This window comes from Aquarana catesbeiana, linkage group LG06 (genome assembly GCF_042186555.1).
Source record: "Aquarana catesbeiana isolate 2022-GZ linkage group LG06, ASM4218655v1, whole genome shotgun sequence".
Taxonomy (NCBI): Eukaryota; Metazoa; Chordata; class Amphibia; order Anura; family Ranidae; genus Aquarana; species Aquarana catesbeiana.
The window spans coordinates 71,643,098-71,669,000 of NC_133329.1; the positions used below are offsets into that span (position 1 = coordinate 71,643,098).

A 25,903-nucleotide genomic window follows, 5' to 3' on the forward strand; every position below is an offset into this window, starting at 1 on the left:
GCTCCCCTCGGATAACCGCTTTATGTCCTTCCCACACCGAGCCCATGCCCACCTCACCAGTTGTGTTCTCATCAAAGTATAGAGAGATGGCATCTAGCACCTGTTTGTGTGCTACCGCATCATCCAAAATGCATTAGTTTAGGCGCCAGCTCCATGTCCGAGCTTCCGCTGACAAGGGCCGCAAGGAGATGAAGACCGGAGCGTGGTCCGACAGTGTGATGGAGCCAATTGAAGCACCAGACAGGGAGTCTAGGGAGTATTGGTCCATTAGTAGTAAGTCTATACGAGTGTAGACATTGTGTATAGCTGAGAAGTAGCTATAATCTCTATCTACTGGGTGTAATAGCCTCCAGCAGTCCACTAAATGGTGTGCCTGTAGTGATTTCCTGAAGTGTTTCAAAAAGGCAAAGGAGTGGGCTGAGCGACTGGAAGAAGTGTCTATCTGTGGGTCGGGGCTGACATTGAAATCCCCTCCCATTATAAGTTGGCCTTCTTTAAAGGAGGTCAGGGTATCTAAGATAGAGTCTATAAAGGTAAGTTGTTTGTTATTTGGGGCATACACAGCTGCAAACGTGAACCTACGGGAATAAATGGAGCCCTTGACGAACACATATCTGCCATGGGGGTCTATGAGTTGATCCGTTAGGACAAAGGGGCAATTTTTGTGTATCGCAATTGCAACACCTCCAGATTTGGGTCTTGGGGAGTTGCTAAGAAACCAGGACCGATATAGGTGTGTGGGGAGCCGGGGGACCGAGTCAGCACTGAAGTGAGTTTCCTGCAAAAAAAACACATGTGCTCCTGAACGTTTCATCTCAAGCCACAACTTACCCCTTTTGGAGGGTGATCCCAGGCCTCGCACATTGTAGGACCCGATTTTTAGATCAGCCATATTAGAAGAGTATGGGGGAGGGTCGCCATTCTGTCAGCAAGAGGGGAATTGATCCAAAGCGTAATCTTATCATCAAGATGTAACCTGAGGGACACATTAAGCGCCAATATGTGCCTAAGAAATAAACCATGATTATTGCAGGTGTAAAGAACATAAACATATAAGAAAAAACAGTCATAACAAAAAACATAGGAAAACCAAAAGCCCTAAAAGTAGGGAAAAGTGCAACCTTGCCACCGGTCGGTGACCCCCACCCCTCCCCCAGTAAGAAGGAGCAGTGGGGGTCAGCGAGCAGCGCCAATTCCCAATACGGGAACAAAACTCCTAGGAGTTGACCTATTGGAGGTAAGTGAAACAGCACGGGGGGTGAGACCGTGGTGAAACCCGCTCATTGTGTTGGGCACAAAAATTGCACCTCAATGCCAAGTGCATATGATGAATCAGCAGCTGGGGGGGATGTCAAAAAATGACAAAGAAAAAAAAAACAAAGAGAAAATAACGTCCAGGGGACATTTAGGATACCCATGTTGGGAAGTTCTGTTTCTTAGGTTTCTCCTTGAGGAGATGGAGGGTGGGATGCCCGAGCAGGGGGGCCTCTCCTGGATCCTCGGTGGCGTCTGCGGCGATTCGCTTGCCACTGTTCAGGGCGGTTTGGGAGGGGTATCTCCGGCGAGGTCCTCCAGTCTGGAATGTCCACCTGCGGCAGTCCTCCAAGAGACTCCAGAAAATGGGGTAAATCAGCCTTGCTCCGCAGTGTAGATTGTTTACCGTCTTTAGTTGCAGATAGGCTGAAGGGGAATCCCCACCTATAGGGCAGTTGAGCATCCTGTAAGGCCGCCAGCAGTGGTTTGAGGGCACGACGCTGCATCAGCGTGCGTCTGGAGAGATCTGGAAAAAAAGATAGTTTGGCTCCATCAAAATCCACATGTCTGAGTCCGCGGACTTGAGTCATGATCTGTTCCTTAAGAGAATACTTATGCAGTTTGCAGATAATGTCTCTGGGCTTGTCAGGGTCTTCAGATGGAGGTCTCAGGGCTCTATGTGCCCGGTCTATCTCAATATGTTCTGGCGCCTGGCGGCCTAATATTTGTTTAAAGACACCTTGCAGGGTAGGAACAATATCTCTCTGGCCTGTGGCCTCAGGTAGGCCTCTGATGCGTATGTTAACCCTTCTGCTCCTGTTCTCAGCATCATCCATTTGGTCAAGCAGGGCTTCAATCCTGCGATTTACAGCGGTCTGTAAGGGCTTGTAATGTGGGAGCAGTCTCTTCCCACTGTGTCTCCAGCGTTTCCACTCTCCCCCCTAGATGTGCTGTGTCAGCTTGTAAGTCCTCTATGTCCTGCCTCATGGCCTTCTCTACTCTGTGCACAAACTTCTCCAAGTCATCTTTGGTGGGAAGGGAGAGTATATGAGAGCGAATGTCTCTATCCCCCCAGGCATCTCCACTTTCAGGGAGCCTTTCTGACCTGTCCGATCCGGAGGGAGAGGAGGGGGGAGGCAGGGAAGGTAGCGGTAAGCGTGGGGAGCTGATAGGGGAGGTAGCTCTGGAAGCGTGGCCTCCGGGCGTCATCTTGGCTGTACTTTCCGTTCCTCTGCGAGTCCCATGAAAGTAGTTTTCCAGCGATTCTGACCGGCCTCGAGGGGTCCGCTGTGGTTGAGGAGATGGTTTGCGTTTCGGGGGCATCGTTGCGGGTGATAAAGCCCCCTTTAATGCTGCTGATCAGGCTTTGTGTAGAGCGGGCTGCACGGAGCTCAAGGAGAGCACATCTTCACTCCTGCATGCCGTAGCTACGCCCCCTAAAATGAACCTATTGATTTGTCCTGCATGAATACATTTCCCATGCACATTTGCTCTGATAATTTCCTATGTTTATATATCTCAAACACTTGCATATGTATCTGTTACTTATCCTTCTGCATTTTTTTTTCATTTTGTATTATTGGAACTTGATAGAAAGCTTCTGATTAAAAAAAAGTTATTGCATAGGAAAAAATCTTTTTATGATATTATCTCTTTTAGATTTGCTTGCACGGCCAGAAGTCAGGATGATACGAATACCAAAATTGATGGTCAATAAACATACTCAACTGCAATGCACAATATCACAATTTTACCCTGATGAGCTGACAGTGAATTGGTTAATGAAAGAAAAGGGAACGAGGGAATTTCCTATAACTAACAGTGCGAGATACAAAATGCCTGACAGCAGATCTCAGCTCCAACCAGATAAAACATTCACCCATACAGCACTTCTGGAATTCACCCCATTACTAGAAGATGTGGGGTCAGAGGTCATCTGCAGAGTGAGCCATCCCAGTCTGAAGGAATCAATAGAGAGGACAACTGGACCCTTACAGGTGCTGGGTGAGTACAAAAGCTCTTCCTTGGTATCTTTAAAGGGTAGCTTCGTTTTATAACAAAAGCAGAATTGTGACCCAGCTTCCACCCTCCTTTACCAAATTTGGAAATACAAGGACAGAGCTTAGATGCCGAGTAATCAATTTTCTCATTGCCTGAACATTGCAGTGTTCCAGCCCAGACACTCTGCCATCCTCTAGAACAGGGGTCTCCAAACTTTCTAAACAAAGGGCCGCGTTACTGTCGTTCAGACCTTAGGTGGGCTGGACTGTGGCCTATGGGAGTAGAAAATATTCCAGCATTACTAGAAGGAATAGTGCCCTATCTTTAGTATTAGGGGAGGAGTAGTGTCCCATCATTGGTATTAGTGGGAGGACTAGTGCCCCATCATTGGTGTCAGTGGGAGGAATAGTGTCCCATTGTTTGTGTCATTGGAAGGCATAGTGCACCATTGTTGGTGTTATTAGAAGGAATAGTGCCCCAGGGACAGGCAAAAGGCAGGCAAAGGGTCGCATCCGGCCCCCAGGCTTCAGTTTGGAGACCACTGCTGTAGAATAATCCCACATGGCCTTAGAATAAGCCCAGCTCTGTGCAAAATGGCCATTATTCTCCATAGTTAGGATAAGTACAGGCATATTGATGTATGGGGATGCAGCAATGCCAAGAATCAAAAACCCTGCTCCTGGGCATGCCAAGTAGAGAGAAGTCAAAATTGCTAGCTTCCGATGTCTGTAAATGGGGGGATGCTGCGCCTTTTGTCCAAGTGTTGATACAATTACATTATATTAAAGCCCATCTTCAAGCGATCCCTTGGCCCCTACTGTCCCTTCTGCCCCTAAGTACGTATTTTACACTTTTATTTTTTATACTGTACTTACCTTTTCCTGATGTCTTCAGACTGATCACCTAATGTACAAGGTCCTTTTCCTCTTTGGGCCTTCACTGGGTGCTTGGTGGTCCTCAATAATGCATCATATCACTGTGAGTCCAGGGTATCATGATCACGCCCCTCAGGGGCAGGTCCATGACATCCTGCATTCACAGTGTATCTTCAGTCCTATAAATACTAGTAAATAAAATTCATAACTTCTAGGATTTGGATTTGTAAATCTTTAAAGGTAGTCTGTCAAAGTTCAAAACATTTGGTAAGAAGCAACCTACATTGCTTTGCATGTTACTTATCAAAAGAAATGGGCAGTGACTCCCTTGGACAACTACGGCTGTCAAAGAATCTTTAGCATCTATCTCACCTCTGCATGTGTCAGATGCCTGGTTCCCTGATGCATGCTGTAGTTCTACCTGTGACCCCAATGTCTGCTGTGCCCAGCAGTGATGTAGAGGCTTGTAGATGGAACCACACACTGAACGAGCACTGGGAAAGCTACTTGCATGAGAGTTAAAGTGTTCTGAGCTGAGGAAGCTGCTTGGGTGAGTGGCAAAAAGTCTTCAGCCTTACAGAGGAATAGTACGGTTGAATGTGACCAACTACTGCTAACCTTTCCCAGGGGAATTACCGATATATTTCATATTTTTCTTTTGCAGCTATGCCTGAACTCCAGCAGCCAATACAACTCTCAGTCACAGACTCCGGGGATGTGGTGGGTTGTTTAACCCTTATAAACTTTTACCCCCAAGATATAACGGTTAATTGGACCTGCAATCCCATCCAATACAAGGAGAACATGCCAGAGAACAAGGTCATTGGCAATCAAAATGGCACATTTAGACTTGACAGTCAATATAAAATTCCAGGAAAACTCCTAGAGAACACAAAATTTATCATGAAACTCACATGGAAACATGAAACCATGGAAAGGCCAGAATACAGAGAGATCTCCATACAAGATCCAGGTGAGGTAAAACATAAAATTACCAGGCACACCATAGGACAATCAAGACAAGGTGACAAGTCCTCTTGTTGTTCCACCATTCACCAATGAAATGGTGCTTTGTTCCTTCATTTGAGCTGTCATAGATACCCGATGCTTCCAGGCATGGGGAGGCATGAGACCTTCACCCCTTCCTTCACATGATGGGGGTGAGAGTCCTTAAATCGGTTGTTACTCCAACATTTCAGATTCCTGATATGTGGCTGCTATACCATGCACTTGTATGGAAAAGTATCCTGTTCTGTTTGTATTGCTTCACACCCCACTGCACAGCCATTCACTGGGAAGCTCAGTGTGCTGCTGCTTCTCCTCCCTCCAGCTCTTATGCAGCTGAGAACAGAGGAAATGTGATACATTACAAAAAAGGGGACACAAAGTATTAATATATTTTTTTTTATATCTATACAAAAATGTTTTGCCTTTCATTTCTATTTTAAACTGAATGGGTTGTTTTACAAGGTGGTTGACCACTGCTCAGATTGTGAAATCGTGTGATGAGGAGCTCGGTGAGGGTGAGTATTGCTGGTTGGTCCAGCCTGCATACGGATGCTGGCTCAGTGAAAAGTTCCAATATGCAGCTGATATGACCAAACCTGATATTATCTTGTTGACAGAGCAAAGTGAAGGTAAGTATGCACATTCTCATGCCCCCAGGTTCAGAAACTCTAGCTGAGTTCATTTGAAGTATACTCCAACGAGCCAGAAGTATACCAAGTTAGCCATGGCAAAGCTTCAGCCACCACATAACTACAGGACAGCGACTTTCTTCCTTGGATGGACAGCAGCTTAATGGAATGATCAGCAGTGGTGAGAATCTACATACTTACCATCACTCTGCTCCATCAACAAGATAATAGCAGGTTTGGTCATATCAGCTGCACATTAGAACTTAAAGTGGTGTTCCGGCCGAAATTATACTTTTAAAAAAAAATACCCCTATAATACACAAGCTTAATGTATTCTAGTAAAGTTAGTCTGTAAACTAAGGTCTGTTTTGTTAGTTTATAGCAGTAGTTTGTTATTTTATAAACTTACAGCAGGCCGTGGTCATCTTAAGTGTGGGCATCTGAAGCCAGACTGTATTTCTTCCTGGATCTCATCCTTGCAGATCTCGCACATGCTCAGTGCAGCACAAGCAGTGTAATAGGTTTCAGGTCAGGTTTCCATAGCAACCGCAGTGTCAGAGGAAGTTGCCTCCCCTTCCCAGAAGGCATTGCAAACAGGAAATGATGCGATGGGCCGTGGCCAGGGAGCAGGAAGTGAAAAATGAATACAGCAGATATACAGTAGGTGCTGAGAAAAAAAAAATATCCAATTCGTTTACAGTGCACAGTTTAGTGAGGGATGCTGAAAAGTTGTAAAAGTCGGTGGAACTCCACTTTAAGGCCTGGTTCACATCTATGCATTTTTTAGTGCATTTTCAGTTTTGCAGAAACACACCACAGTCCATTTAACATGGTTTCCTATGGGTCATGTTCACATCTGTGCATTTCATGGAAAGGGCCAGGGATTTGTTTCTGGTTTTTGGTTCCATAGACTTCAATGGATCAAAAATGTGTATTGAAAAATGCAAAATGTACCTAGAATATGCAAACTACAACCTGTGAACCAGACCTTATACATCCATATGTAGGCTGGACCTACTGCTATCAGGAAAGTAGAGCATTGCACACTATGATCACTTGTAGATTTGTATAGATCTCACCATAGACTTTGATACAGCGTTAGTCCCATAGGACTGTGGACTGAGCCCATCAGGGCTAATTATTTATCATCTGCTTTATTTCTTGAGAAGTTGCTTTTACTCATACTAATGCCGCGTAAACACGATCAGACATTGATCGGACATTCTGACAACAAAATCCATGGATTTTTTCCGGCGGATGTTGGCTCAAACTTGTCTTGCATACACACGGTCACACAAAGTTGTTCGGAAATTCCGAACATCAAGAACGCGGTGACATACAACACGTACGACGAGCCAAAAAAATGAAGTTCAATAGCCTGTGCTGCTCTTCTGCTTGATTCTGAGCATGCGTGGCACTTTGTGCATCCGAATTGTGTACGATTCAGAATTTGTGCGAACGGATTTTGTTGTCGGAAAATTTGAGAACCAGATCTCAAATTTTGTGCGACGGAAATTCCGATGGAAACTGTCCAATGGAGCCTACACACGGTCGGAATTTCCGACAACAAGCTCCGATCGCACATTTTACATCGGAAAGTCCGACCGTGTGTATGGGGCATGCAACTGGCAATTACACCGTATATCTCCTTGAGGCCATATCCATCATGGCCTTGGTACAGGGCACCCTTTTTCCATCGTAGGCTCCCTTTTTTTTTTAGGGGAGGGAGTTGGGTTATATGGGTAGTTTGTAGGCCGGGGGAGCGGGAAGGAGACTTGGTATTATGGGGAGGGAATGAAGGAGGGAAGACCTTGGGGGGGGGGGGGATCACTGGGTCTATTGTTACATTTGTTATATGGAGATTAATAAAATATTTTGTATCAGCCTTTAGTAGGTGTCAAATACATATTTTATATTTTTGGTTTGCAGGTACTGACATCCAGCCACCTATAGGGTTACATGGGTCTGTTTTGTAGTAAAAGTCAGAATGAACAAGGATGACATATACCGTATGTGACATCCATTTACAATTTAGCAGGGCATCAGTCGAGGATCCCTGCTTAGACAAAACAGAAGGCACCCATGTGAAAGAGGCCATAAATTTAGTAATGTACGTAAATTCATATAATTATGTGTAGGTCATCGCCAGCAGTGGCGGCCACTCTCTCCACTCCACCCCCTATATGGTAATGGATAGATTCATGCATAGCGGATGCATGAATTACAGCGACAGGTTTTTTTTTTAAGCACCTAATTAGAGCCAGAGGCTCTAATAGGCTTCAAAATCGGTTGTACTCGGGATGCAGAGGATGCGCTCTGATCCCACCCATGTGTGTTACAACAGCGAATGAATATTCGCTGTTGAAAAAATGGATCCTCAACCCGGGCCAATCAGAAGTGGGTTTGAGACCCGTTTTCCGATTGGCTGAAAAGAGAAGACTCCCGATTGGCTGCCGAGAAGGAGGGAGGAAACGGAAGGCGCCATGATGACCCGAAGAACAAGAGGCCACAGGAGAACAGCAGGAGAATGGGAGGCCGCCAAGCAGGGGAAGCCGCCGGTGATGGGGTAAGTGCTACCGACCCAGGGGGGAGGGTGTTGGGATACTGTTTGCCGCCCCCCCCAAAAAAAACAATAGGCCGCCACTGATCACCAATGTGAATGAGGCCTAACTGTTTCTTATTTTATAGAACACTAGAAAAAAAAGTTTTGCTTTTACATTTTTATACAGACACTTATTTAGGACTCATTTACAATAGTTACTAGGATTGCCAATGAAAAGCAATCTGTTCAAATAGTTTTTCAGAGGTGTTTGACAGGCAGTGAGGAGGTAATATGTCACCTTTTTATTGCCTGCTTAAGCCCCTTAAGGCTGCATCACCGTGCCACGTGTAATTGTAGGGCGGTTGCAGTGTGGCCCCATTCACTTAAATAGGTTGCATTTGGAAGGCAGTACTGCCCATGAAATGTGACAGAGGGTATAATTCCTGTCACAGAACGGTTGGGAGAGGGTGCTAAAAGTTTGTCTGTGTGTTTTTTCACCTTTAACAGTGTAATATAGATCAAAGAGTGGAATCGACTGGATTATGGTATTATACATGCAGTATATAAGTAATGATGTATAGGCTAGTAGAATGATTCGATCCTGATGTAGAGTAGTTGTATAGTGTGAATTTAGTGTGGATGTATTACCTGAAAAAGGTTTTGGGAGGGGATAATATAATCTAAAATTGAGGACAAGTGAGATAAAAGATGAGGTTAGGAGGAGCAGGGTGTAATACAAAGTATATATAGTACTGTGCAAAAGTTTTAGGTAGTTGTGAAAAATGCTGTAAATTAAGAATGCTTTCAGAAAGAGAATTGTTATTCATTTATTTTTCATAAATTAACAAAATGGAAAGTAAATGAACTGAAGAGAAATGCAAATCATATCAATATTTGGTGTGACCACCCTTTGCCTTTAAACCAGCATCAATTCTTCTGGGTACACTTACACACAGTTTTTGAAGGAATTTGGCAGGTAGGTTGTGCCAAGCATTTAGGAGAACTAACCTCAGATCTTCTGTGGATGTAGGCTGCCTCAGATCCTTCTGTCTCTTCATGTAATCCCAGACAGACCTCACGATCTTGAGATCAGGATTCTGTGGGGGTCAAACTATCACTTACAGGACTTTACATAGTGAAGATAGTTCTTAATGACATTGGCTATATGTTTGGGGTTGTTGTTCTGCTGCAGAATACATTTGGGGCCAATCACACGCCTCCTTGATGGTATGGCATGATGGATAAATATCTGCCTGTATTTCTCAGCATTGAGGACACCATTGATCCTGACTAGGGATGAGCCGAACACCCCCCTGTTCGGTTCGCACCAGAACATGCGAACAGGCAAAAAATTCGTTTGAACACGCGAACACCGTTAAAGTCTATGGGACACGAACATGAATAATCAAAAGTGCTAATTTTAAAGGCTTATATGCACGTTATTGTCATAAAAAGTGTTATCGAAGTGGATCAATGCAAAAAAAGTTTTAAAAACGGCCGTTTTTTCAGGAGCAGTGATTTTAATAATGCTTAAAGTGAAACAATAAAAGTGTAATATCCCTTTAAATTTCATACCTGGGGGGTGTCTATAGTATGCCTGTAAAGGGGCGCATGTTTCCAGTGTTTAGAACAGTCTGACAGCAAAATGACATTTCAAAGGAAAAAAAGTCATTTAAACTACTCGCGGCTATTGTTGAATTGCCGGTCTGACAATACACATAAAAGTTCATTGATAAAAACGGCATGGGAATTCCCCACAGGGGAACCCTGAACCAAAATTTAAAAAAAATGATGTGGGGGGTCCCCCTAAATCCATACCAGGCCCTTCAGGTCTGGTATGGATTTTAAGGGGAACCCCACGCCAAAATTAAAAAAAAAAAACGGCGTGGGGTCCCCCTAAAAATCCATACCATACCCTTATCCGAGCACGCAACCTGGCAGGTCGCAGCAAAAGAGGGGGGACGAGAGAGCGCCCCCCCTTCTGAACCGTACCAGGCCACATGCCCTCAACATTGGAAGGGTGCTTTGGGGTAGCCCCCCAAAACACCTTGTCCCCATGTTGATGAGGAAAAGGGCCTCATCCCCACAACCCTGGCCGGTGGTTGTGGGGGTCTGCAGGTGGGGGGCTTATCAGAATCTGGAAGCCCCCTTTAACAAGGGGACCCCCAGATCCCGGCCCTCCCCCCTGTGTGAAATGGTAAGGGGGTACAAAAGTAACCCTACCATTTCACTAAAAAACTGTCAAAAATGTTAAAAATGACAAGAGACAGTTTTTGACAATTCCTTTATTTAAATGCTTCTTCTTAATTCTATCTTTTATCTTCCTTCGGTTTCTTCCTCCATCTTCTTCTTCTTCTGGTTCTTCCTCTGGTGTTCCCGTCCGGCATCTTCCTCCGCGGCGTCGGCGTCTTCTTCTTCTCGGGCCGCTCCGCATCCGGAGAGAGGCTCCCGCTCTTCTCTTCATCTTCTTCTCTTCATCTGCTTGTCTTCATCTTCTTTTCGGGCCGCTCCGCATCCATGATGGCATGGAGGGAGGCTCCCACTGTGTGATGCTTCTCCTCTTCTGACGGTTCTTAAATAACGGGGGGGGCCACCCGGTGACCCCGCCCCCTCTGACGGACGGTGACTTGATGGGACTTCCCTGTGGCGTCACGGGGAATGCCACAGGGAAGTCCCGTCAAGTCCCCGTGTGTCAGAGGGGGGCGGGGTCACCGGGTGGCCCCGCCCCCCGTTATTTAAGAACCATCAGAAGAGGAGAAGCGTCACACAGGGGGAGCCTCCCTCCATGCCATCATGGATGCGGAGCGGCCTGAAAAGAAGATGAAGACAAGAAGATGAAGACAAGAAGATGAAGACAAGAAGATGAAGAGAAGAGCGGGAGCCTCCCTCCATGCCATCATGGATGCGGAGCGGCTCGAGGAGAAGAAGGGAAGAAGACGCCGCGGTGGAAGATGCCAGACGAGAACACCAGAGGAAGAACCAGAAGAACCAGAAGAACCAGAAGAAGAAGAAGAAGACGGAGGAAGAAACCGAAGGAAGATATAAGATAGAAGAAAGAAGAAGCTTTTAAATAAAGGAATTGTCAAAAACTGTCTCTTGTCATTTTTAAAATTTTTGACAGTTTTTTAGTGAAATGGTAGGGGTAATTTTGTACCCCCTTACCATTTCACACTAGGGGGAAGGCCGGGATCTGGGGGTCCCCTTGTTAAAGGGGGCTTCCTGATTCCGATAAGCCCCCCGCCCGCAGACCCCCACAACCACCAGCCAGGGTTGTGGGGATGAGGCCCTTGTCCTCATCAACATGGGGACAAGGTGTTTTGGGGGGCTACCCCAAAGCACCCTCCCAATGTTGAGGGCATGTGGCCTGGTACAGGAGGGGGCACTCTCTCATCCCCCCCTCTTTTCCTGCGGCCTGCCAGGTTGCGTGCTCGGATAAGGGTCTGGTATGGATTTTTGGGGGGACCCCACGCCGTTTTTTTTAAACATTTTGGCGCGGGGTTCCCCTTAAAATCCATACCAGACCTGTAGGGTCTGGTATAGATTTTGAGGGGGACCCCACGCCATTTTTAAAAAAAATTTTGGCCAGGGTTCCCCTTAATATCCGTACCAGACCTTAAGGGCCTGGTATGGAATTTAGGGGGACCCCCCACGTCATTTTTTTTTTAAATTTTGGTTCAGGGTTCCCCTGTGGGGAATTTCCATGCCGTTTTTATCAATGAACTTTTATGTGTACTGTGGGACCGGCAATTCATTAACAGCCGCGAGTAGTTTAAATGACTTTTTTTCCTTTGAAATGTCATTTTGCTGTCAGACTGTTCTAAACACGGGAAACATGCGCCCTTTTACAGGCATACTATAGACACCCCCCAGGTACGAAATTTAAAGGGATATTATACTTTTATTGAAATCAAAAAACGACAAAAAATAAGCAAAATATACAAATCAAATACAAACAATATGTACAATAGGATACATCAAAAGCAAAAACGTGTAGTTTTGGACACAACTGCATAGCAATGAAAAAAGAGCCAAAAGTGGAAATGTAATAAGTCTCACTGATAAGTCTCAGTGAAATTTATTACATTTCCACTTTTGGCTCTTTTTTCATTGCTATGCAGTTGTGTCCAAAAATACATGTTTTTGCTTTTGATGTATCCTATTGTACATATTGTTTGTATTTGATTTGTATATTTTGCCTTTTTTTTGTCGTTTTTTGATTTCTGTAATAAAAAATTATATTTTGTATGTACATTGTATCATTGATGGTAGTGCCTTAAAAATCCCGTTATAGGGTAATGCTTTGGTCTCTTTTAGACTTATGGGATGTGGCACACCCCCTTTTTTAACTACTTTCTGTCAGAGCGTCCTTTTTTTTTTTTTACACTTTTATTGTTTCACTTTAAGCATTATTAAAATCACTGCTCCCGAAAAAACGGCCGTTTTTAAAACTTTTTTTTGCATTGATACATGTCCCCTGGGGCATGACCCAGGTCCCCAAACACTTTTTATGACAATACCATGCATATAAGCCTTTAAAATTAGCACTTTTGATTTCTCCCACAGACTTTTAAAGGGTGTTCCGCGGCATTCGAATTTGCCGCGAACACCCCAAATTGTTCGCTGTTCGGCGAACTTGCGAACAGCCGATGTTCGAGTCGAACATGAGTTTGACTCGAACTCGAAGCTCATCTCTAATCCTGACCAAATCTTGTTCCATGAAGACCACTTTTGGCCAGACTTCTCCAGGCAGTGGATGGGGTACCTGGGTCCCACTGGTTTCCCCAGTTCTGTGCTCATGGCACTGCTGGACATCTTCTGATGTGGAAGGGAAGTAAGCATGATGTGTTTTTCATCTGCTGCATTGTTTCTTTGGCTGATGATTGCGTCTCTGGTCCTCAATGTTGCCTGTTTCTTTGTGCTTTGGTAACGTTACCTTTACATGCATAATGAAGTATATTGCTGTTGCTATGAATAATCTGCCAACTAGTTTACTGGAGAAACGTTTATGGTTTATTGAACCACTGCTCACCATCATCCTCCCAGCTCCTGAGCGCTGTCAGTTTTGTGTGTTTTCAGTCTCCTAGCATCCAATCCTATGCTACTGGATGGCAGCACAGTTGAGCTGTGACAACGTAGGGTGACTTTTCAGTCAGTAGCGCCTTGACTGTCTCTATATGCCCAGTCTCTATATATTTTATATAGATACATTACACACAGAGTGTCATATTTCAGGCATTTATTTGTTTTAATTTTGATAATTATGGCTTACAGCTAGTGAAAACACAAAATTCAGTATCTCAGAAAATTAGAATATTACATAAGACCAATTAAAAAAAAAGGATTTTTAATACAGAAATGTTGGCTTACTGAGACGTATGTCCATGTACAGTATAGGATGCACTCAATACTTGGTTGGGGCTCCTTTTGCATGAATTACTGCATCAATACGGTGTAGTATGGAGGTGATCAGACTGTGGCACTGCTGAGGTGTTATGGAAGCCCAGGTTGCTTTGATAGTCGCCTTCAGCTCATCTGCATTGTTGGGTCTGGGGTCTCTCATCTTCCTCTTGACAATACCCCACAGATTCTCTGTCTATCTCTATTTAGTTTGCTGGAAAATCAAGCACAGTGATACCATATATGCATACTATACTGTACATGGACATACTTTTCAGTAAGCCAGTCTTTCTGTGTTCAAAATCCTTTTTTTTTATTGGTCTTATGTAATATTCTAATTTTCTGAGATACTGAATTTGGGGATTTCACTAGCTGTGCGCCATAATCATCAAAATTAAAAGAAATAAATGTTTCAAATATATCACTCTGTGTGTAATGCATCTATATAATATATGAGTTTCACTTTTTGAATTGAATTACTGAAATAATTTAACTTTTTGATGATATTCTAATTTTATGAGATGCACCTGTATATGTTTGAGGGCATTTTTACTTTACAGCATTTCTTCACACCTGCCTATAACTTTACACACAGCACTGTATATAGAGTTTATATTAGGCTTGGCACAGACAGAGCTACACAGTCCTTACCTGTGCAGGTGTATGTGTATCAGTGTCTATAATGATTTCCCATATCCCTGTATGTTGTGTCCTTTAAGATGTACATCTCATGATGTGTACACACGGTTGGAATTTCCGACAGAAAAAGTCCAATGGGAGCTTCTGGTCAGATATTCAGACTGTGTGAATGCCCCATCAGACTTTTTCTGTCGGAATTTCCGACAGACTTAGATATAGAACACGTTCTAAATCTTTCCGTCGGAAATGCCGACGGAGGTTATCCCATTGGCAAGTCCGACCGTGTGTACGGGGCATCAGAGTCTTTTAAAAATATCCATACTCCCCGCAGCCACCACCAATTGTGGGGGAGAGTTCCACATCCTTATTGCCCTAACAGTGAAGAACCCCCTATGCAGTTTAAGGTTAAACCGCTTCTTCTGCAGTCTCATTGTGTGGCCCCGTGTCCTTTTACAATCCCTGAGACTGAATACCGTATATACCCGAGTATAAGCCAACCCGAATATAAGCCGAGGCACCGAATTTTACCACAAAAAACTAGGAAAACTTATTGACCCGAGAATAAGACAAGGGTGAGAAATGCGCAGCTACTGTAAGTGGAAAAGAGGGTCAACAATGCCCATTTGCAGTCTCACTGTGCCCATTTGCAGCCATAGGTCCCCCGAACTTCAAACTTGGTAGTTAAGGGTTCATAGATGCCCCCTAGCTGCAGCCAAAATTTGGAGTCTCTGGACCCAAAGGGTCCTAAAATGACATTGCTGCAGATGGACGCAGTTGACCAACTTTGGGGCTCTGTATCTCGTGGTCACTTGGTGCTAGGAACCCCAAATTTGGTGTGCAAACCTAAAAGAATTCTACAACATATCCAAAGCTGGGGTTCCTAGCACTAAGCAGCCCCGAGATACGGGGCCCCAAAGTCAGTTCGGAAAATGTCAGATGGACATAGTTGATCCAATTTGGGGCCCAGTATCTCGGGGGCACTTGGTGCTAGGAACCCCAAAGTTAGTGTGCAAACCCAGTGGAACTAGCACTACAAAATATCCAAAGTTGGGATTCCTAGCACTAATTGCCCCGATATATGGGGCCCCAAAGTGGGGTCGGAAAATGTCAAGCACTTTTCTGCAGCAGAGAATGACATTTTCCGAACCGACTTTGGGGCCCCGTATCTCAGGCCACTTGGTGCTAGGGACCCCAGCTTTGTAAATTTTGTAGTGGTAGCTCCACTGGGTTTACATACCAAATTTGGGGTCCCTAGCCCTAAGTGGCCCCCGAGATACAGGGCCCCAAAGTTGGTTCAGAAAATGTTATTCTCTGCTGCAGAAAAGTGCTTGACTCAAGTATTAGCCGAAGGGGGCACTTTCAGCACAAAAAAATGTGCTGAAAAACTGGGCTTATACTCGAGTATATACGGTAGTTTATTTCCTATGCTGGGATCCCCATTGAGATATTTGTAGATCGTTATCATGTCCGCTCTCAAGCTCCAATAAGAATAAATTTTGTGTTTGCAGCCGTTCCTCGTAATTTAGGTCCTCCAGTCCCTTTATTAGTTTAGTTGTCCTTGTTTGGACTCTCTCCAGCTCCAGCACATCCCTTCTGAGGACTGGTGACCAGAACTGAACGGAAAACTCCAGATGAGGCCGGACCAGAGTTTTATAAAGTGGCAGAATTATAGTTTTCTCCCTGAAGTATATCCCCTTTTTTATGTATGCTAATATTCTGCCTGCTTTGGCACTGCATACTGTTGCTCAATCTGTCATCTATTAGCACCCCCAGATCCTTCTCCATCATTGATTCTCCCAGCTGTTCTCCACCTGGTGAATATTTTTCATTTATGTTTTTTGACCCCAAGTGCATTACTTTACATTTCTCCACATTAAACCTCATTTGTCATACACAAGGGTGTAATTGTGGGTCAGAACTTTACACTATTCACAAACCTACAACTGTGTTCCTGAAATGAATGATTTTGTGTTAATACGTTTTAGATTTTCCATGGCGTCCGAGAATTGAAGATATGAGCCCTCTCATTCTGCAAGTCGGTCAGAAGACCAAAGTGACCTGTAAAATCTCCAGTTATTTCCCGGAAAACCTGAGAGTGACTTGGCTGGAAAAGAGAGGGAAAACTTTATCTGTTCTTATAAATAAATCTTCCAAGTACCGTATACCTGATATAAGACATGAGAGAATGGCTGATAACTCCTATCAGTGCTCCCCTTCCTTATCCTTCACACCAACATCAGACAAGGAGGATCTGGAATTTATCTGCAGAGTGGAACATTCCAGCCTGGAATATCCAATAGAACGAAGTACAGGACCACCTATGATAAATGGTGAGTTTTATAACAGAAATAAATGTATCCTTCAAAATAGCCATTGTATCAGCAATAATAAAGCTAAACTCTGTGCAGATACAAAAGACACAAAGGAACACAGCTCTCTGTTCACTACTACATCATTACATTTATTTTTTATTAAATACAAGCAGTGAAAATACCAGAATGATAGGCGTGCGCACAGGGTGTGCCAGGTGTGCCTGGGCACACCCTAATCGCCTTGTGTGGTGCATATTCCCCCGTGTTTAGACCACTGATATTTCATCCCCCCAAAAAATGTTACAAAAAATAAAAAATAAAATTAAAAAAATGACACTGTCCTCTGCCCTACTGACACCATCAGTACATATACACATGCATATGTATTTGAGCTTTGGGGTGCACACCCTAATGCAAGAGGCTGCGCACACCTATGACCAGAATCTTACTATATCAGCCCCTTGCAGTCAAATGTACAGCAGGGCTCAGACTGGGAGAGGTAGAAGAAATACAAGGAGCTGCTTTTGTGATTGACTGATTTTCTCTGAAGATCCTAATAATATAAAAGTTAAGTTGGATTTTTTTTCTCAACACAGTTTCACTTCCTGCACACAACTCGTCACACTGGAGAGATACAGCAAAGAGGAGGGTATACCCCCCCCTGCTACAATGTCAGCCAGCCCCCCCCCCCCATTATCCCTCACCTCCTGAAATGTCAGCCAGCTCACACACCCCCACTATCATCCAACCCCCCCCCCTTTTTCCAAAATGTCAGCCATCCCCACCATTACCCAACACCCATGAAATGGCAGTCAGCCCCCACCCCTTTCCTATGCTTAAACTATCATCCACACCCCCCCCCCCTATAATTTCAGCCATCACCACACACACTATTACCACAAACCTCCATGCATTCTTAGACAGACCCCCCACTGCACTCAAACAAACTGCCCCCCTGAACTGCACCTGCAGCCCTCCTCTCACCACCCAATGATCCCACATCCCACTTTCTTTCAGTACTTACTGCCTTGCACCCCCCACTTTTAGATTACCACCATCCCTGCAGCCTTAGCATTCATTGCACCTGCACCCCCCCCCTTCTCTCACCATCCACCATGCCGGAGCCCTCACTTCTCAAACCAACAACAGAGTTTGCAACCGCCTCCCCCCACCATGTTGCACCTGTCATCTCTCAGCACTCACAGCACCCGCAGCTATATATTTTTCACCACCTACTATGGGTGCCGCCCACCATACCTTCAATCTCCCTTCTCTCACCAACCAACTTCGCTTGTAAGCCCCACTTTTCTTACTAGCCACCATCCCTACACCACCTTCTCTCAGCACCACCACATCTGCCACTTCCATTCTATCAGCATCCACTGTGCCTTCAACCCCAATTTCTCTAACTACCCACTACGTCTGATCTCCCCCTTCTCTCACCACCCTCCAAGCCTGCACCCCTTTTCTCTCACCACCCTCCAAGCCTACACCCCTTTGTTCTCACCACCCTCCAAGCCCGCACCCCTTTTCTCTCACCACCCACTAAGCCTGCACCCCTTTTCTCTCACCACCCACTAAGCCTGCACCCCTTTTCTCTCACCACCATCCATGCACACCTGCACTCCATGTTCCACCACGGCTCCTGTACTCTCCTTCTCACCACTACACTTGTGCAGCCTATCCCCATCTCACTACCAAAGTGATGCAGACACTGCAGCTTCCTTAATTAGAAGATTAAAGTGGTCCTAAAGACACAATTTTTTTTACCTTTAATGTATTCCTTGCATTAAGGTAAAAAAAAAATTCCTGTATGTAACCCCCTCATCCCCCTATATACTTACTTGATCCCTCTCTCGATCCAGCACTGTGCCCCCCTGCAGTGGCACTGGTCTCTATTCTATTCCTCCTTGCCATTGACTCCTGCTGCTGTCAATCAAATCCTGTGAGGAGGGAGCAGGAGTGGGGCTGAGCCGTGCTGTGTGTCTATGGATGCACACAGCCAGATTTAGGAGCGAGCCAGCAGGTGGCTTGCTATGGGGGCACACACAGAAGTAGAGGAGCCAAGACTGCCAATAGGAGACCCCAGAAGAGGAGGATCGGGGCAGCTATTAAGGGTTTACAACTGCTTCAAGAATGCAAAATTATTTATATTGATAGAACGATGTAGGCCAATCTCTATCTTTAATTTTATTAATTTCCTTCCAGTACCCCCCCGGGAGCCGAATAATGTAAAATTCACTCTCCTCGGATCAGACCAAGTTCTCTGTTCTCTGAGTTTAATGAAGTTTTACCCCCAAAACATTAACATAACATGGAGCTCTACAGAACGCTCTACAGAACACCATACTAGAACTTTACCATCAATCAAGAAAATCATTCAGACTGACAATGAGAAAACATTTGATGCCATAAGTGAATGTACCGTTCCCTGGAAATATTTCTTGTCCTCGGTGCGGGTGACCTGGACACACGACTCACTGAAGGAGGACGGATACCGAGATCTGTCTATAGCAGGTACTATAGTTTATACAATTATAATAAGTGCACTGTACTGTATAAAAAGTAGAGCTAATTGAATGATAATTAATTTGCCAAAGGACTGTGTATCCTAAACAATTGCCATGATTTTCCTTCCTTTTTTTTTTTTTTTGCTTCTCAATGCTGCTGATTCCTTGCAGCCTCTTTCAGCCACTTCCTGTCTACATCTCTCACCCCGGTGTCAGCTGCACATCATTGCTCTGGATTGGCTTTGTGATGGTGACAATGTATTTTTCATTATTAACCACTTCAGCCCCGGAAGGATTTACCCCCTTCATGACCAGGCCATTTTTTGCGATACGGCCCTGCGTTACTTTAACCGACAATTATGCAGTCGTGTGATGCTTAACCCAAATAAAATTGACGTCCTTTTTTCCCCACAAATCGAGCTTTCTTTTGGTTGTATTTGATCACCTCTGTGGTTTTTATGTTTTGCACTATTATGCCCTGTACACACGGTCGGATTTTCAGACGGAAAAAGCGCAATCAGATTGTGTTGTCGGAAATTCCGATCGTGTGTGGGCAGCGGGCTCCATCGGACTTTTTCCGTCTGAATTTCCGACACACAAAGTTTGAGAGCAGGCTATAAAATTTTCCGACAACAAAATCCGATCGGTTAAATTCCGATCGTGTGTACACAAATCCGACGCACAAAGTGCCACGCATGCTCAGAATAAATTAAGAGATGAAAGCTATTGGCTACTGCCCCGTTTATAATCCCGACGTACGTGTATTACGTCACGGGTTCCGAACGATCGGATTTTCCGACAACTTTGTCCCACCGTGTGTATGCAAAACAAGTTCGAGCCAACATCCGTCGGAAAAAATCCATGGATTTTGTTGTCGGAATGTCCGATCAATGTCCGACCGTGTGTACGGGGCATAAAGCTCCATGCACACTGGGCTTAAAAAAAGTCTGTTCTCTTTTTTTTTCCTGTCTTTAGACGTTGATATCAAAATATGCCTGTAAACGCCCTAATGTGCATGGACACATAGGATAACATTGCGTTGGTTCTATAGTCAGAACTCCTGTAGAAGCAACGTTTTTTACACCAGTGTGCATGGAGCCTTAACAAAAAAAGAGCGACAATTTTGAAAAAAAAACAATATTTTATACTTTTTGCTATAATACATATCCAATAAAAAAAAAAAAATTCATCACTTTAGGCCAATATGTATTCTGCTACATATTTTTGGTAAAAAAATCCCGATAAGAGTATATTGATTGGTTATAGCGTCTATAAAATAGGGAAAAGATTTGGATTTAGTTCTTACTAGTAATGGCGGGGATCAATGATTTTTAGCGGCACTGCGACATTGCGGTGGACAAATCTGGCCCTAAGTGACATTTTTTGGTGACCAGTGACACCAATACGGTGATCAGTGCTATACAAATGCACTGATTACTGTATAAATGACACTGGCAGGGAAGGGGTTAACACTAGGGGGCGATCAAAGGGTTACGTGTTCCCTAGGGAGGTGCTTTCTAACTGTTCGCTGTTCCTGATCACAAGGAATAACTGATCTCTCTCTCCTCCCATGTCAGAACGGGGATCCGCCTTGTTTACATAGGCAGATCCCTGTTTTGCCTCTGTGAGGTGTGATCGCAGGTGGCCAGCGGACATCCTGTCCGCTGGGCACGCACATCGGCTCCCGAGCTGCACCGCGGGCGTGCACGTGCCCTGTATCTATTACACGAAACGACGTACAGGTACCTCATAGAGCAGCCTTGCCGCAGTATATGTTTTTAAGTGGTTAAATACAAGGCTTCCTCTGATTGGCTGAGGTGGAGATTGTGACATCATCCACTCGCCTCTCCAGCTCTCAGCCTCTTCCAAATTTCTTTTTTTTTTTTTTTTGCTGCTGTGATCTGGCTTCCTATTAAAGGGTGGCTACATTCGTTCTCCATGGTCCCCCTGTATGTAGGAATGTAGCCCCCCCTCTCTTCCTCGCTCCCAAGATGGACTATGGATTATGGGATTCCAAACAAGTGGAAGTGAGGGCAAAACAGAGAGGTTCAGGAGCTCACAGGGGACGTTAAAAGGAGACAAAAAGACAGCAAGAAACAATTTAAAAAATATAGATTACAGGACCAGTAGATAGGAGATGTGTATGGAATATTTTTGGAGAATAAAGCTGGCTATACAATTATACAGTTTTCTTGTTCAATTCCTTTAGATTTACTTTCATATAGAGCAAGGGTCTGCCTGATTACATACAATTTGAAAGTGTTTAGGTTTGATCTCATATTATATGTCTTTGGTTATGGTTGCACTAATATTGGTATCGGTGCCGATACAAGGCATTTGCACAGGTATCGTTACTCATGCCCATGCACCAATACCTGAAATCGATACCTTCCGGCTCGGTTCTTTCAGCTGTCAGCGGGATTTCCTCGCTAACAACTGAAATGGAAAGAAAAGAATGCCGGCAATTATTGAAATTCTGATTTCCCTAGTGATTAGGAACAGCGATCTCTCTGTACTCCCAGTCATTCCCCTCCCCCCACAGTTAGAAACATCTCCCAGGAAACACACTTAACCCCTTGATCGCCCCCTAGTGTTAACTCCTTCCCTGCCAGTGTCATTTATACAGTAATCAGTTCATTTTTATAGCACCTATCGCTGTATAAATTTCACTAGTCCCAAAAAAGTGTCCGATCTGTCCACCCCAATGTCGCAGTTCCACTAAAAATTGCTACCACTGCCATTACTAGTAAAAAAAATAATTAATAATAAAAATGCCATAAATATATCCCCTATTTTGTAGACGCTATAACTTTTGCGCAAACCAATCAATATATGCTTTTTTTACCAAAAATATTTAGAAGAATACATATTGTCCAACAAAAGCTGATCTTCCAACACGGGGTGATTAAGAATCAAACACTGTCTGATATGGAAGACATCAAAGATATTGCATCATCAACAATATAGAGAAGTGCGTGTGTCCATTACCGGAACTGGTGGACTCCAATGTCAGCGACATGAAGTCATACAGGTATGGTGCCACAAATGGCCAAAGTGTGGAACTCCACAGGGTCCAGGACCTCCAGGATGGAATCCAGAGAAGAAACGGGAAACCTCCAAATGGACCTCCAATCCTTGGTGCGTCAAACTGGATCTGGATGGTAAGATCAACAGGACTCAGAAGCCACTCTCAGCAAAGTAGTATGTGGAGAAAGAAAATGCTTCCACATAGTGTAGATCAAAAAAAGTGGTATTTTCTAAAAACCAGCATACAAGTATAAAAACGCGTAGGGTTTTTTGACTTATCGCTCTCCACATTGCCAAGCTTTTTATCTTTGTGATGACTTTTATACTTGTATGCTGGTTTTTAGAAATAAAATACCACTTTGTGGAGTTCCACACTTTGGCCATTTGTGGCACCATACCTGTATGACTCCATGTCGCTGACATTGGAGTCCACCAGTTCCGGTAAGGGCACACGCATTTCTCTATATTGTTGATGATGCAATATCTTAGATGTCCTCCATATCAGACAGTGTTTGATTCTTCATCCCCCCGTGTTGGAAGATCAGCTTATGTTGGACTATAATCCATACACTTTTTTTGCACTGTTTTGATTCACACATCTTCCAGTGCTCATTGATGTTGGGTTACTCACCCATATAGTTTCTTACATTTATTGGACACTTTGTATATTTGATTTTTTTCACCATTTTTATTCATCATTCTTTTTATTCATTTATTTATGTTCATTGATTAGCGCTGCATTATTTACCACTTAGATCCTATTTATGTTGAATATATATATTTTTTTTTTTTTGGATATTTATTATAGCAAAAAGTTAAAAATATTGTTTTTTTTTTTAAAATTGTCGGTCTTTTTTTGTTTATGAGTAAGCACTCGAACTAGAGCGCGAAACGCGTCAGCTGTGTCTGTACCACCCGCCTGATTGTCCTGTTCTTTATGATCCAAGTTTTATAAAAAAGAAGATGTTTTCAACTTTATCCGGTGTGCGGCATCCAGATTTTCCTGTTTCAAACCCTGCTTCAATTTGCATTTAGCCAGCACCTGGGACTGCTCACCTCTGAAGGATTCACTAACACACACCTGAAAGCAAGTTCTCCTGAGCGGTGATTCATTTTCTCTTTTTTTGTTTATATCGCAGAAAATACAAACCGCAGAGGTGATCAAATACCACCAAAAGAAAGCTCTATTTGTAGGAAAAAAAGGACATCAATTTTGTTTGGTTACAGCATGGCACGACCGTGCAATTGTCAGTTAAGGCAACGCAGCGCTGTATCGCAGAAAAATGGCCTGGTCATTAAGGGGGAATTCTTGCAGTTCTTAAGTGATTAACTGCAATACATGCAGCTAGAGTTACAAAGCCAATCAAATGGTTATCAGTGTTTAATCAATGTGGTTTGATTTACAGATCTTCCCTGGCACCTTGTGATAGAAGAAATAGACAAATTGCCAATACTTGAGAACACCGAGGCCAACCTGCAGTATAAAATCTCTCAGTATTTCTCACCAAGTGAGCTCGCTGTCACTTGGCAGAAGAAAGAGAAGAATGGTTATCTGACACATCTTCCAAAATATAGTTCAAAATATAAATCAAATACATCCAGTCCTCAGTTACAACCAGATAACACATACAGCTGTACAACAAGTTTACTGATCACCCCAACACTTCCAGATGACCAGGAGTCAGAGTTCATCTGCCGAGTGAAGCACCCCAGCCTGAAGAAACCCATAGAAATAAGTACGGGACCATTACAAGTCTGTGGTGAGTTACTTTTTGGCATAAGATGAAGTGGGGAAGCCATGAGCAACTGTCAGAGTACCATCTTTATCCTTGTTTGTGTTTTTTTTTTTTTTTGTATTTATATCTTTCAAGGTGGTCAACTAAATAAGCTAAAATGAAACAATAATAATAATAAAAATAACAAAAAATATCCCAGCAACACACGGGGTCTGATTTACTATATTAGTAAAACATGCTCTTTCAAGGTGAATTTTTAATTAAGAAAAGAGAGTTTATATTTATCTTAGTGAACTAAGTGAAGCAAAGAAAAAAAAAATTGTTTTTAGATCAGGCGTAACAAAAAACTCACATGATTGGATTACTGAAGTCAGCACAACTTCAACTCACCGACTGAACTAAGTGAAAATTTGCAAAGAGAAAGTTAACTTAGGTTAGTGAATGAGGTGAAGTTGTTTACGATATTTTTCTACCCGATCTTGCGCAATAAAAATTCCTGTGTGTGTGTTTTTTTTTTCTTGAACATGATTGGGTATTCTTTGCATTGTTAATTTTCACTTTGTTTCACCTCATTCAGATAAATGAAAATGAATTTACAAAGTGACAATGTTCTACTACCTTAGTAAATTGGGGTAATTATGTTAAGTTAATTTCAAATTATATACAACACGTAGTGTTTATTTACTAGAATTATCTGCATCTGTTTCATTTGTATCTGATGAGTCTGTGTTCGACTTTCTTGGAAAAATGGAAATGTTAACCATGAAAGTGTGGAAGGTTGAAGTGATGACATGGGAAAAAATGCAGTGCTAAGAAATATTGGGAAGTTAGGGTGTAGTGAAACAATTAAGTAAGAGATGCTGTACTGAACAGTAAAGCATATGTGCAAAAACCATAAGTGAAGTGAAATGAACAAACACAGTATAAAGTGTCCACATATGGTAAATGGATGATTCCAAACTCAAATTAATAGGAGGAACTGGTATGGACCAAAAAATGATGTGAGACTGGAAATTAAAGTTAATGGTGCACGGTGTGGATCTGTGACTGTGAGTCAACAACGGGGTACAGAACTTCCGTAGCTGTAAACCAACATCTCGATATGGGGCATCAGAATGAAAACATCAGGAAGTAAGATAAGATGGGTACTCTTACCAGATAACGTGGACTCCACTGTCGTATGACATGGAGTCAATGGTGCATGGAGCCAAACCTAGGCTGGAAAACGATATCCGGAATGGTGGAACCTCTGTCTCACTTCTCGACTTCTCTGGTGGGGTGAAGAAACATCAGGAAGGGCTGCCGACTGGATATCAGCCAATAGACCTCAAGGATGTGTTCCAAGGAGAAGCCGGGGACAGGTTTGATCCAGACCCCGTGATTGGAAGTAGGGCTACTGGAAGGCAGTTTCTTGCATCGGGATAATATGCAAATAAAAAATAAAAAGCTTCTGCATAGTGCAGGTAAACCAGGGATTTTTATTTCTAAAAATACCATACAAAAAATGGATAAAAGTGATCACAATTGAAATAAAATCTAAGCAGCGTAAGGAAGGGGAGATCGCCCGACTCGTTTCGACCAAGAGGGTCTTCAACAGGGGCATGAGCTTCCCCCTTCACGCTGCTCCTATATATAAATATCTAATCCAATAAGATAACCCCTATAGCCAATCACAGTGGAGCTACAAAGGTCAAGTAATCAGGAATTGGATCCTGTTGATCGCTAGACCAATCAGAATCATGAATAAAACAGCCGGTGAGTGTAGGACCCAATAGTGCAGTCTAATAGTGAGACTGACGCCTGGAGACCTCCCCACCGCATGGCAAACAATAGTGGACATCACTTCCTGGTAATGCATCACTTCCTGGTCATGTGATGTGGGGTGAAGGGGCGGTGTCCCGGCTCCCTGAGCCAATCAACAACCACCAAAAGGTGCACAGGATGGGAGAGGGTAGTCACGGAAACCGAATCTC

General features: G+C 43.6%; 1 protein-coding gene and 1 gene segment (V, D, J or C); both read left to right on the plus strand.

Moving 5' to 3' along the window:
* The window catches only part of LOC141148597 (uncharacterized), a 406,627-nt gene that overhangs the window by 324,439 nt on the left and 56,285 nt on the right, over window positions 1-25,903 (plus strand). The gene's annotated exons all lie outside the window — the stretch shown is intronic.
* LOC141147360 (Ig mu chain C region secreted form-like) lies at window positions 189-24,091 on the plus strand. The segment is given in 7 exon segments: window positions 189-273; window positions 2,914-3,258; window positions 4,795-5,103; window positions 16,331-16,675; window positions 18,866-19,174; window positions 23,601-23,954; window positions 24,066-24,091. Coding segments are annotated over 7 exon segments (1,773 nt in total).